The sequence below is a fragment of the Lactuca saligna genome, chromosome 4, assembly GCF_052625555.1.
Source record: "Lactuca saligna cultivar CGN05327 chromosome 4, ASM5262555v1, whole genome shotgun sequence".
Lineage (NCBI taxonomy): Eukaryota > Viridiplantae > Streptophyta > Magnoliopsida > Asterales > Asteraceae > Lactuca > Lactuca saligna.
In genome coordinates, this window is record NC_136420.1 from 1,780,794 (window position 1) to 1,794,765 (window position 13,972).

The 13,972-nt window shown below is 37.3% G+C and overlaps 1 protein-coding gene and 1 non-coding gene across 2 annotated transcripts; one reads left to right on the forward strand and one right to left on the reverse strand.

Moving 5' to 3' along the window:
* Window positions 1–11,053: 11,053 nt before the first annotated feature.
* On the reverse strand, window positions 11,054–11,160 carry LOC145044447 (small nucleolar RNA R71). Its single transcript, XR_013681398.1, has one exon. It is a non-coding gene; the product is annotated as a small nucleolar RNA R71 (small nucleolar RNA).
* An 811-nt stretch (window positions 11,161–11,971) lies between these two features.
* Window positions 11,972–12,650, forward strand: LOC145044317 (uncharacterized). The gene is made up of 2 exons (XM_078993187.1): window positions 11,972–12,434; window positions 12,505–12,650. Exons 1-2 carry the CDS (start codon window positions 11,972–11,974, stop codon window positions 12,648–12,650), a joined length of 609 nt encoding a protein of 202 aa, XP_078849313.1.
* Window positions 12,651–13,972: the final 1,322 nt, after the last annotated feature.

Sequence of the window (13,972 nt, forward strand, 5' to 3'; positions counted from 1 at the left end):
GATTTGGCGAAGTAATGGAGCATATTTGTCTGGTAATTCAACCAACCATGCTTCTGTGGACATTCTAGAAGAACCCACCTGTTTCTGCTGCCAAGAGAAGGGGCAATGGATACGAAGCTACCCAAAGGACCTGAAGAGTCTAAGAGATGATAGAGTCAAGAAGTATGGCTCTACATCAGGTATAGAATCCACTATCTAACTCCATAAAAATTCCTATTCTTTATACATAATGTGATAAGATTACATTTGCATGTTTTGCAGGAGAGGAAGTTTGATGGAAGAGCAAGATGAGTCTGATCACGAAGAAATGGATTACGATCGCATGGATTCAAAGATCAGATTTTGAGCTTAGGAAGTTATGATAGATTTGTTAGGAGTATTTGATTACATAGTTTTTCATTCGAATTTTGCGTTGTAAGGACATGTTTTCCGCTGCTTTTATAAATAAAATAAATTTTGGTTTTATCTTATTTGTTATCCTTACAATGGCGTATATGAAAAATTGATGTTTGTGTACTTCTATTATTAGAAAAATGGATGTGATTCTTAATTAGGTTATCTGTGGAAGTGTCAAGAGTTTACCAAATAGGGAGAGTTTCTCATCGCCCATGTTTCAAGTGGATAAGAACTTGGAATTGTGCAACAAGTATTACATGATGAATGAAAACTTTCACATTTGGGAAATTTAGACTAATTTATGACAAAGTGTCAATTTAAGAACTAAGAGATTGAGTACACTAGGTCGTACGTTAATCAAATCTACCACAAGAGTAACAAAGATATTCATCATGATTTACTAAAGTTTTGTGAATATGGTTATACTTATAAGATTAAGTATAATTCTGGGTTGATTAAAAGAGTTTCAATCAATAGCCATACGAATAAGAAGAGTCAAGTAAGCAGAAAGATAAAAGTTTCTCCGCTCTAAGAAGAAGGGAGAGTACCTTTTATTATGTTTTATGATAAGTCTTAATGATTAAGAACCTTATCTCAATTAACCCTCTAAGTGAGTATTAGTACAATTTGTATGTCTAAAAAGAGGAATCGAGAATTGTGGAAATGGTTAAATCAAGAAGTCAATCATACTTCGTTCCAGCATCAAGTCTTAGAGTTATACTCCAAGATCGTGAATTGAGTGACAAGTCTTAAGAAGGTTTATAACATTCATCAAATGTGTAATTTGGAAAAAGGATTTTCTTATTCTTGCACATTTGAAATTGGTAAGTTGTGATGTCTTCGAGAAGACGAAGACCAACTAGGACCAATTATGTGAAGTGCTTGTCTAGTAAAAGCTACACTAACTCTTGAATATTTGTTTGTCAAGAAATGTTTCTTGACAAGAGAATCTTATATGTCAAGCAGTCAGTGGGAGTCTTAATTGTCTTGAAAAGGTTTCAAGAACAAATCAAGAATAAACCTTATCAATCATCCCTAGCACACGACTTGAGGTTTACAATCTATCGTATTGACACTAATTTGTTTCTGTGCCAGTCCATTTGAGTTAATTATGCATGTGAGTTCTACGAGTTCTCAATGGGTTGTATAGGGGCAAGGCACCTTGTTCAATGGAAAGTACATTGAAATGAAGGGGTGGGCTGTTCAATAACTTGAAAGCAATGGTGGGACCATTGATGGCAAGAAATTAAGAAGAACAAGTTCTATCCATAAGAAGTTTGAATTTGTCACTAACATTATCTTGTGATTATGGTTATGACGAATTCACATGGATGGGAATGTATACACAACAAAATCTAAGTGTCTTAAGGTTTCTCTCATTCATGAAAATGATTGTGAGGAAACGCTTTCACTAAGAGAGATTTTGAAGATAGCATTATGTGATTTGGGTTTCTCAAATTCAACTATGATTACGGCATACCTCTTCATAGTTCGAATTATGGGAAATGGCAAATGAATCTGAACATTTTAGACTTATTGATATGAGTCCTAGAATCTTTTAGACATATACATATGAGTTGTCCAAGGAAAAGTGTATGAGTTTGAGAAGCTTAGATAAAGTTTTATCAAAGCATCTAGTATTAGAAATATGAACTTAAGAAATTGTTTTCTAGAAGTTCAGCTGATTTCTAAATACATCTCGAATCTAGTGGGAGCATAAGTGTTATGCTATTAAAGAAGTAATCATCATGTAAGTGGGAGCATGATTATTATGGTAAGTATTGCTATTTATAAAAAACAAGAGTTATACTTTGCAAAGTCGTAAGGGTTGAAAAGTTGTTTTGCTATAATTAAGGGAGAGAATATTGTGCTTCATTTCAAATCTAAAGGCTTAGATTGTGGAATGTTATTAAATTTAGTCAAGGATACATAGTGTGTTCTCAAATTTCGATTATGATTAAGGTATTCCTCTTCATAGTTCGAATAGTGAGAACGTGACACATAAAATATTATGACAAAAGATTGATAAAGTATCATATCTTTATGTAAGACATTATGCATCATGTCCCATACACTTCGGGTATAGGAACAATTGCATATACTATAAGATTTGACCATTCTAAAATTTTCCAAATGTCTAGCGCATTAAGAAGGAAAAAGGATACGAATCGGTTTTGACTAATATAATTAAACAACTATCAAAGGACGATCTAAAGTTCGCTGAGGATTGGTCGCTTGTGAGTAGTTGGAAGTATGGTATTGAATGGACCACATCGACATTATTATTATGAATAGATAAGACTCTATTAAGAATGAGTTATCATATAGTAAATATGGAAATGTTTCCATAATTGGGAGTTGGAAATTTAGAATTTATGTCTAGATTAGAAAATTTTATGCAAAAGGATGTTCAAAGGAATATACTTTGAGTGAGAGACATCACATCTATAGAATTGTTCTGTAACAATTTTTGATAGACCACCTTGTGATTTCGTTGGTCGAGTCTCTGTGATTTTTGTGCCATGACTTCACAAGAGGATCATTGCATAAAATATTAGAATTTGACATATTCTAAAAGATGGCAAGAACTTGGTATTCTTACACTAATTATAAGGATTGGGGATTGTGAAATGAGTTTCATTTGAAAAGTTTTCAATTGATCTATTTCACAAAGTATGGACCATACGAAACCAAAGTGTGCATGCTTGGAGCATGGGACAATTGTGGTTATGATTCGAGTTATAAAGTTGATTATCTGAAACATTAAGCAATGGATAATGAGTAATCAATATGGTGATTAAATAAAGGTGTTTTATTTATACTCACAAGTTTGGGGGCATATAAGATTAAGTATTATCATTGTGTTTCTCTTTGCAGGTTTTGACTTCCAGAATAATTGAGTTTATTAAGAATAATCGAATTATTTAAACGGTCCACAATCGGTCATTCGTTGGAAGTAGGTATGAAAGAAGACTGTCATGAATTGGTTTGTAGATTGTCTTAAGTGTATTGGACATAGCAAAGGTTTGTTGCAATGTTCATGAGTGCTTATGAATATGATTTTGAGCATTGGATTAAACCCATGATCACCTAGATTGTTTCATGAATTTTGTCACGAGCGATTGGTGAGATGATAATATCTTGTATTCTTGAAACCAAGATGTGTGAGTTATATCTTGCGAATCGGTTGCACATTGATAATATGTAAACGCACCAGTAACTTGGTGTTATAAAACTTATTGTTGTGTGTGATTCAGTGAGTGAGTGCAAGCAAGCATTGTGTCGAAGTTTATCCGTTCATTTTACCCAAAGTGGGATAAAAGCGATATATGTGGGCCCCTCGATGATTTAGTGATGACAAACGTAAATGCTCGGCCGGGCTAGGGCTAATTTGATTTGTTCAATTTGTCAGTTGTCGTAAATCGGAAATCGAGAAACAAAACATAGATTGAGAGAATGATTTCAATTCATGTCTCACGTCGGTACGATATCTAGAATGGAGGAATATATGATCCCTTATCTAAAGGATAGGTTACTAATAAGATCAGAGTTCGACAACGTCTTTGAGAGCTACGATTGCTAATCGAGTTGTACTTACATTTGTGGTTGCTAGACTTATCCAAGTGGGAGATTGTTGGATTAGTGTCTAAGCCCGTACCCATATTTGGTAAGTACTTGACCCGATTGTGCATGGTCCATTTGGGTTGCCTTCACCAAAGCAACTTGACTGGAGAAATAATAGAGAAAGAGGTTATTATGATTTATTAATATGTTATAAGAATAATATATTAAAGGAGAAATCATATTTGTTTAATTAATATTGGTCAATAATTAATTAAGAATTAATTTTGTGATCAAATGTAATTAATTAAACTAGAGGGGCTGAATTGTAATTATGTGATTGTTACAAAATAGGGTAATGGTTATCCTTGATATGGGTTGGATGAATTCAAGGGATAAGATATCCTTGAAATCATCCAAAGGATAAAGGATAAGGACTTTCAAGGCTTATCTTATGATTGCTTGGTGGGCAAGCAACTAGATAAGGATAAGGACTGAAACCCTAATCTCTACACCTATATAAAGACCCTTAAAGCCATAAAAATTCATCCATGCCTTCCTAAAGGGTTCTTAGGGCTGATTTCATACCTCCTACCTCTCTCTCTTGTCTCTCCATTTGCTCTTGGTGTTTGTGAGCCATTAGAGGTACTACACTTGTGGTACTTGCTTTCAAGACTTAGGGTTTGGAGATTTGAGTTGTTATTGCAATATAACAACAAGAGGTATGTGATCTAACCTTCTATGTGTATTTCGAAAATACTAGGGCATATTAGGGTTTCCTTATGTGTTCATAATGTTGTGTATCTAATAGTGAAAACATAGATCCAATTCTAGGGTTGCATGCACACACAAGATTGTTTGTACAAAACCCATCAAGGGTGATCATTGGTTTAGTAACAGGGTGGAATCTGGTACTTCGGATAGGTGACATATATGTTGGGACTAGGGTGGTATCAATTCGTCTGGAAAGCGGACAAGAGACAACGTGATGTTCGGGCATAAATAGTAATTATGAGAGTACTAATGTGTAGGGTAGCTTGCGGATTAGAAGAGCGAAGACACTTAAAGTTAGATTATATCATCTCACAGTAATTGATTTGACCCTGTTTCACAGCTCTTGTGTGAGTCTATCCGTTTCAGGGATGAATCTTCTACTCAAAGGATTATTTGAGCCTTCTGTCAAGTATAAGTATTCTACAGCTGGTTATGGATAGGGATTTTGTTTCTGATGGCAGCATCGAGATACTCAAGGTAGGAAGTTTTATAGTTGAACAATTATTTGTTTAGGTTTTGGAATGTTAGTATAGGCGGTCCGTCAGGGAGACAGACCATTATAGATTTTAGATCTCGGAAAGACAGAAGTAGTTCTCCGTATGACAATAAGGATTATCCTTCATCGGGTTTGGAAGGTCTTGATAGTTGGGTTCAGCTGCCTTGGTAAGGCCATTGATTGTGCAGGATGATAATGATACTTCCAGGATGGCGGGTGCCGGTGGTGGTGGGAAACACCAGTTGGTCCAGGATAGGTAGGAGGAGAGTTGCGAGTGTGTAGCGTGGGATGCTTGTGGGGTAGGTGACTGTAGCGGACTTCAAGGACGAAGTCCAGTTTAAGTGAATGAGAGTTGTGACACCCGAAAACCAAAAGGCTAATTAAGGAAAGATAATAAGCAAATTGAAGGTCTACTTGTCGAGTCCATGGGGGACAACTCGACGAGTAGAAATAAGCTTTTTGGGATGCGGGTTGAGAAACCTACTCGACGAGTTGGGTAGGACCAACTCGACGGGTTTGGGAAGCCCTAGATTCGGGGTTTTGCACTAATTTAAGCATCTTAATCCCCACATTATGGCCTCATTGTTGGATTAGGTGTCTAATCCCATAACTATAACTAATAGCATGGTCCATTTGGGTTACATATCTCCAGGACAATTTGATAGGATGGACTTTTGAGAAGAGGTTGTTTATGATTTATTAATATATTATAAGTTCTAATATATTAATATGAAATCATATTATTTAATTAGCATTGATTAAGAATCAATTTGGAATTAATTTTGTGATCAAAAGAGACTAATTAAATATATGGGGATTGATTTGGTAAATCATTCATTCTTATGGTGTGGGCCAATGATCCATGATTCCTTAGGTTGGGTATAAACCCATGTGACAACCCATTGAGCCTAAGGAATATGGAAGGTCATCCATATTAGGGTTTACATGGTGTAACCCAAATCTTTCCACACCATATAAGAAGCCCCTTAGCATCCAAATTTGACTACTACATACACTAGTGTTCTTGGAGATCATTGAGCTGATTTTGGTGTTAGGATACTCTCTCAAAAGTCTCCTTTGATCTAGGTGTGTTGTGATTCTATTTGAGGTGCAACACTTGGGGTACTAAGTTCTTAAAGGCCAAACTCAAGAAGTTCTACAAGCTACAACAATGAGGTCATTCTATAGCTCATTTTCATGTTGTTTATGTCAATTGCATGTTAGTTGTAGGCTTAATGCATTGGAAACAATATTGCATGTATAATGAGAGATGATATTGCCTTATTTATACATCTTTTTAGGTAATATTTATTTATATTTTTATTAATAATTTGGTTATTTGTATGGAATAATGATACTTATAAGCTTGAATTGTTATATGCAGCCAAATAGAAGCATTTTCAAAGAAAGGGGCTAAAATTGACAAAGCATGGAACTTTGGAGGCTTGGAGAGTAAAAGAGAAATAAACTCACGAAATCTGCTATATTCACGTCGTGAGGTTTCTAGATTCACGACGTGAGAACAAAACTTCCAGAAGATAGGCATCGTGAAGAGGATTCCTTAGCCAACACGAGTATCTACTATTCACGTCGTGAGACTTATTTATTCATGATGTGAGTGAGGAAAAATCGATAATTATATATACTATTGCTCATTACGAATTGAGAGACTTTTTGGCTGCCTTGGAGGGTTCCTGGAGATGAAATTCAAAAGAAGAAGAAGAGTTCTGGAATAGGGTTTCTACACCTAAGGAGAGGAGACGTTCATATTAGTTCAATAATTTGGTACACTTTTATTATAACTTTAAATATGAGTTATTTATGTTTGTTTGCTAGTATGTACAACTAAATCTACCTGCTTCTATTAGCTAGATGAAGTTGGAACTAATGGTGTAATACGTTAGCTTTGATTTACTTGTTGGTTAAGACTCATGTTAGATTGATTGAACCTAGCATGTTTGATTAAGTATTTGATTGCTTTGATTTCTTATTCTGTGTAGTTGCTGACCATTAATCTACATGAATTAGAATACCTAGTAATTTAGTGAATATTAAATTATTAGAGCCAGGATCTAACCAGTGTTAGTTAAGCAATTAATTATTGAATTAGGTTGTGCTAGAGAACTCAAATTATGAATATAATTGTGTTTTGTTAATCCATATTTGTAACACCCCGCGCTTCGAAGTACTTATTTGTGAGTCCCCGGGATTTAAGAGGAAGGGTACTTTGGTCCTTTTATGGGAAAAGTGGAAAAGAGGGCCAAATATGAAAGTTAGGACACGCCGAGTACGCCCAACGTAGGCTGGGTTACGCCCAACGTATGTGTATAAATGGACGCGGGTGCAGGGTCGAGTATGCCCAGCGTACTCTGAAAGTTCTAAAACCCTAAAATTTGGGTCATCCACTGTATAAGGAACATGTTGGTTCATACCCTAGCCTCCATAAGCACTCTCTTAACCTCAGGAACCCTAGATAGCCGTCCCACCTCCATTTTTGGGTGTGTTTGGTCTTGGAAAGCTTATTTTGGAAAGAGAGAAGCTAGAAGAAGAAAGGAGAAGTTGTCAAAGAAGGAGAGGAACGATTGGAGCTTATAGATCTGGAAAGACATCATCCTTTGGAGCCTATTTGAGGTATAAAGCTTCTTGCTTGACATTTATATTTCATAGATCTAAGAGTTGTGAAGTTTTGACATCATTATTGTCTCAAAAGTCCTCATCTTGATGCATGTTTCGAGTTGGTCAAGATTATCTGTCCTTTCAGACATTAGAAGAGGCCTTGAGTGAGAAAAATGAGGTCCCAAGGGTTGTGGTTGTTCCATGTGTGAGATAAGTAGGTCTTAATGGATTAAGACCTTGGATTAAGAGCTTTATTGACGTCCCAAGTGATAAAGTTTGAGACATTATGAATCTTAGGCATATTTGGCCTAAGGATCTTAAGTTTGGGCTTAAGAGCTTAAGCCATTAAGAAGTTATGTGGACTTTATGAGCAGCGAAGTTACGCCCCGCGTAACAGAGGAGTACGCCCTGTGTATCGGGTCAGTGCCCCGATCCCCAACTGCAAATCAGCGTGTATGCCCCGCGTACCAAGGAGGGTACGCCCAACGTACTCTCTCTGTTGGGTTTTTTTTATTTTGGGCCTTAGGGATTGGGCTGTTATTGGGCTGCTGGATTTGGGCCGTGACTGGACATTATGGAGGGAGTATTGTGGACCCATTAGTTGTTATGGACCATGGGTCTAGGCCTTTTGGTGTGGTAGGCCCAATTTAGTAAATTGGGCCAATAGTGGGCTTTGCTTCGGACTTTTGGACTTTGGTCCATTAGTGGGCTTGAGAGCTTACCTAGTGTTGGGCTGGATTGAGTTAAGGGTAAATTGGTCAATTTACCTATGGAAGGGTATTGTGCTTAGCCTAATGATTATTTTGTTATGAAGGCTAGTTCGAGATTTTTCGGTGAGTCTGTGATTCGGGAATCTGCTTCTTTAATTCAGAGTTTCGGCAATCGCGAGGTGAGTTATCCTCACTATATCAACAGGGTCTAAGGCACCAAGGCGGGCCCTTTATCGGATTGATATCCGGGTACTTGTTGTTATGTTATTGCGTTAATATGTTCGCATCCTGGTAGTTAGGATGGTATATGTTAGAGACCTGGTTAGGGTCGGTATCCTGGTATGTAGGATGATGCTATGCTAGTGACCTGGTAGGTCGGTATCCTGTTTAGAGTATGTTGTGATACGTGATCTGCTAGATCGGTTTAATTATATGTGAATTGTGATATGATTGTATGTTTATGTGCACATGGTTGTTTGACTGGGATTGGGTTGAGGCGGGACATGCTTTGTGTTGTAGGCCAACATACCTAGGGCGGACCGGTTATTCCGAAGGCCCAACGAGCGGTCCGGATAGTCTGTAGGCCCCACGAGGGCGGACCAGATGTGTCGAGGCTCGGAGAGTGGACCAGGCCGACTGAAGGCTCGATGCGGTGGACCAGTCATACTGTAGACTCAGAGAGTGGACCAGGTGGGTTGAAGGCCCGGTGTGGGCGGACCAACCACATTGCAGACTCGAGGGATATGGCTAGACTCGGAGGGTGGACCAGGTGGACTGAAGGCCCGGTGCGGCGGACTAGTCACACAGTAGACCCGAAGTGCATGGTTGTTCTGTGATTTGTTATGATATAGCATGTTATGTGTGTATGGTATATGCGTTTGGTATTTTGGGGGTATCTCACTAAGCTTTCGGGCTTACAGTTGTGCTTTAATGTTTTTCAGGTTCTTCAGGAGACCGTGGCAAGGCAAGGGCGTGATCGTATCGCTCCTCGTGTTTATGTTTTATGTTATGGTTATGGGAATCTCTGATAATAAATGTATTGAAAACCTTTTTGTAAAAACTTAAAGAAATTGGGATGTTTTGAAAAGTTTAAATTTTGTTGAAATTTATGGTTGTTACAATATTACATAGCTCCAATCCATTAAATAATTAATTTTGTGGTAACTTAAGTGTGAACATACCTTGATCTACATGAATTGATTGAATATTAGTAATTTTGGAATTGAATTGCTAATACTTTATTAATTGGTAACCAACAGTAATTGCCATAGCTAATTTATAAACCATTGATGGAAAGTGGATTCGAACTAACATAAGTGTTTTGTTAATTGATTGAATTTGTGTTAGAAATTAAGTTCATCTAAACTTGAAAAATTAGATAAAACCCCTCTTTGCTAGAAAATTAGGTTAATTTAATAGTAAGTAGATTAATTAGTCAAAATCGTTCCCTGTGATCGACACCCGACTTACCCGACTATTCTATAATTTGACTAGGTAAACTGCCTAGGTGCGATTTAGTTAGTTAAGTTAGTTGGGTTATAAATTTAAAATTAGGTGTAGCTACTTGCACGCATTAAGTTTTTGGGGCTGTTGCCGGGGAATGGATTAATTGTTAGTTGATTTATATGCTTTAGATTAATCGATCCTTTTTGTGGGGTAAAACCTACAAAAAGTTACTTTTTCAGCTTAAATTTTTGTTTCAATACCCAAATCACGATGTGAGTGCAGTTGTTTTTAATTTTTCTTCGTTTTTCTTTTATGTTTAATTTTCTGCGACAACACGAGGTGGTACCATTTACCACGTCGTGGTGACGAGTCAGTAGGCAATTTTTATTTAGTTTTACATTTTTATTTTGTTTATTTTGCAGAATTTCATGACCAAAGACTCTAACACACCTTTGGTGCCACCACTTGAAGATCCTAAACACCAAAAAGTCATCTTTCAAGACCTCAAATCAGTCTTTAGAAAGAAGTTGGGAAAGAAAGTAGGAGAGTCGAGTACATCATCAAAGGACAAAAGCAAGATAGAAAGCTTTGAGGAGGATCCAAACCCAAAGGATAGGGAATATGATACTGAGCCCTAAATTGCAGTACATAGAAGTGAATTCGAAGACGAGTCTGATAACAAAATGGCAGATTTTGCAGATATGTCCATGAGAGCTTACAAAAAGCGAATTAGAGATGATGTTGGTCATGGCTTAATACAACCTGCAATTCCTGCAACTGCCCCATTCAAACTAAAAGGACACATCCTTGCTGCACTTAGGGATGTACCATTTTTTGGAAAGGATCATGAGGATGCTTACAAGCATTTGGATGAAGTAAATGACATAGGAGATTATTTCAATATCCCAAATGTTCCAAGAGAGACAATCTTGCTAAGGATGATGCCAGTCACTTTTAAAGATTGGCTAAAGTCACTACCACCCGGTGCAATCACTAATTGAGCGCAAATGCGCAGACAATTTTTAGATCATTTTGCCCACCTTCCAAGATAGCTAAACTCAAAAAGGAAATAGCAAATTTTGAGCAAAATTCGGGTGAGTCACGTTATGCGGCATGGGAGCGCTATAAGGGATTGTTGAGAAATTGTCCTCAAAATGACCTCAATATACAACAAGAAGTGTCAATCTTTTATGATGGTGTTAATGTCATGAAAAGGAAAATCCTTGATCCCCAAGGAATACATACCAAGAAAAATCCGGGGGAAGTTAAGGAGTTAGTGGAAGAGTTCGCGAAGCATTCTCGTGAGTATCACAACCCGAGGCATGATGGAGTAAAAGGCAGCGGGAGTGCACAAACTGAAGAGATGAATGTTATGATGGCAATGCTCAATAATATGGACCGGAGGTTGACCCAAATGGACCAATCAATTCATGTAATTCGAGTTGGTTGTGAGAAGTGCAGTGGGCCACACTTAACTAAGGACTGCCACTTTGATGAATATGGGAACAAGAAAGCCCAAGTTTTCTATTCAAGTGGGGATAAGTATGACGAAGACTATAGAAAACCAAAGAAGAAGTGGCTGCCGTACGCTGAATACAAGAAGTAGAAGGAGGAGAAATACAGGCAGACTGGCCGAGGTTTCTATAAAAAAGAGCAACCACTTGCAGAGAAGAAAGCTGATTTGGAGTCCAGTAAACATTATTAAGGAATCAACAAGCATCAATCACTAATCTCGAAGCCCAACTTGATCAACTTACAACTTTGGTGAACGATAAATTATCTCCATAATATCCCGAAAAGATGGCTCAATCCCATGTCATGGTAATTGATACTGAAGAAGAGGCAATCTATGAGTTCTTAGAAGCACTAGAAGTAGTGTCGAAGCAATCTGAACCGATGCCGAAGAAGCCAAAGCTCGAAAAAAAATGTTGATGAATCACCAAACTCACGATGTGAGCCATCTATGCTCACAATGTGGGCCCGGTTTGAACAACATAATTCAAAATCCGTTCCGGCTTACCGTCCACCTTTACCATTTCTATCTCGAGCGAATCTTAGTCCACTGGAAAGGGAACATCTTGAGTTTATTCAACAATTAAAGGATATCCCAATTAATACTCCATTTGTTGAGACCATATCAAAAATTCCCGAATACGTGAAGTTCCTGCAAGATCTGATAGATACTCATCAGCAGTTAAGGAAGACTTCTAAGGTTATTCTTAGTGAGCAAAGCTCAAAAGTTGTATTGGGAGAATCACCTAAAAAGATGGGAGATCCTAGACGCCTCACTCTTCAATGTGAATTTGGAAATAATTTGAAGACTTATGCTTTAGTTGATACTGGGGCTAGCATAAATTTAATGCCTTATTCCTTTTATCAGAAGTTGAATATTCAGAAGATGAAGGCTACAAAAATGACCATTCACATGGCCAACCGTTCAGCGACTCATCCTAGGGGGGATTGTAGAAGACATTCTGGTGAAAATTGGGAATTTTGTTTTCCCAGTTGATTTTGTGGTTATGAATATGAAAGAGGATGTCAATATCCTAATAATTCTTGGTCGCCCTCTGCTTAACACTTCTAGATATTTGGTTGATGTTCGTGAATCCGAGCTTACTTTGAGGGTTGGTGATGATGAGGAAACTTTTTGAGTACAAGATAAATTCCAAGGAAATGATGTTCAAGGTGAGGTCTTCAATATCGATGAAGAGAATGAACTCGAAGAATTAGAGAAGCTTATGGAGTAAGAAATCAAAACAATTCAACAAGTTAAATAAACAAAACCGAGAGCATCCGTCCCGTTTTTTAGTTGAAGTCATTGCCTACACAAATCCAATTTCTTGGGTACATAAGGAAAGCGATGAAATACCAAGTGATGATGATGAAGACGAGGCTACTTCCAAGGAGACAAGTCTAATGGTGAAGGAAGAATAGATTCCTATGGAGTTGAAGAATGAAGAAACATTGGAGACTAAAGGGATCAAAAGGAAGCTTGATGAACACAAGAAAAAAGCTAAAAAGGAGAACTCAAAGAAGGCGTACATTCGATGTGTCCAAGCTTTCAAGAGGCGATGGGAGGAGCAGAAGATTCAGGTGGTGATGGACTCTTCTGATAGTTCAACGTAAGAAGAACGGATTCCGGCTCACGACTCCATAAAAAAGAAACGCTTCGGGAGGCAACCCGGGTTCGATTTGAATTTTCTTTTCTTTTTCTTTTAGATTTTGAATTTTTAGGAAAATCAATCGTATCATCTAAATCATTTTGTGCATGATAGAACATTAAGTATGGGGTCCCTAAAATTAAGTGGTAATAAATTAAGAAATATGGTTAATAATTTTTTTTGGAGTTTTTAAGAAATTATATGCTCAGAGAGACTTCACGACGTGAGTTAATACGATTCACGACGTGAGTCTAGGAGGATTTACGAACTCCTTATTCATTAGCCCAATACATCCCAGCCCACTTTTTTATTTGATTAAATGTACCAACCACTTAGCCCAAGATGGCTCATGATGTGAATCATAAGAATTCACAATGTGAATTTTGAATGGATCACGGGACCACAGTTAAAGGTCAGATACCTTTTGACCTAACCACTTCTTTATTCCTCACGAAGTGAAGGTATTCTTTCCTGGTCCTCCATTCCAATTTCAGCCCTACTACACTTTATTTTCCGCTTTTGCTTATGTAAACTCCCTCATAAGGTATTCATTTCTTGTTTTTAATAGATAATTTTGCTTTAATAGTTGAATTTAGGGCTAGGGTTTGGTGCTTATTGCATTTTTGAAATTTGCCCTGAAATTCATGTTATAGCCATTGAATGTGATGGAATGTGTTTAGAATTGTTCTAGTATAAAAACCCATCCATTATTTTAGTCCGATCTGTACACTGCTGTTGTCCCTACAATTAATTGGTCAAGGTTGAGAGAGGTCACCATTGTCGATTGGTTGTCCCCATTTCTTACGAAGTTA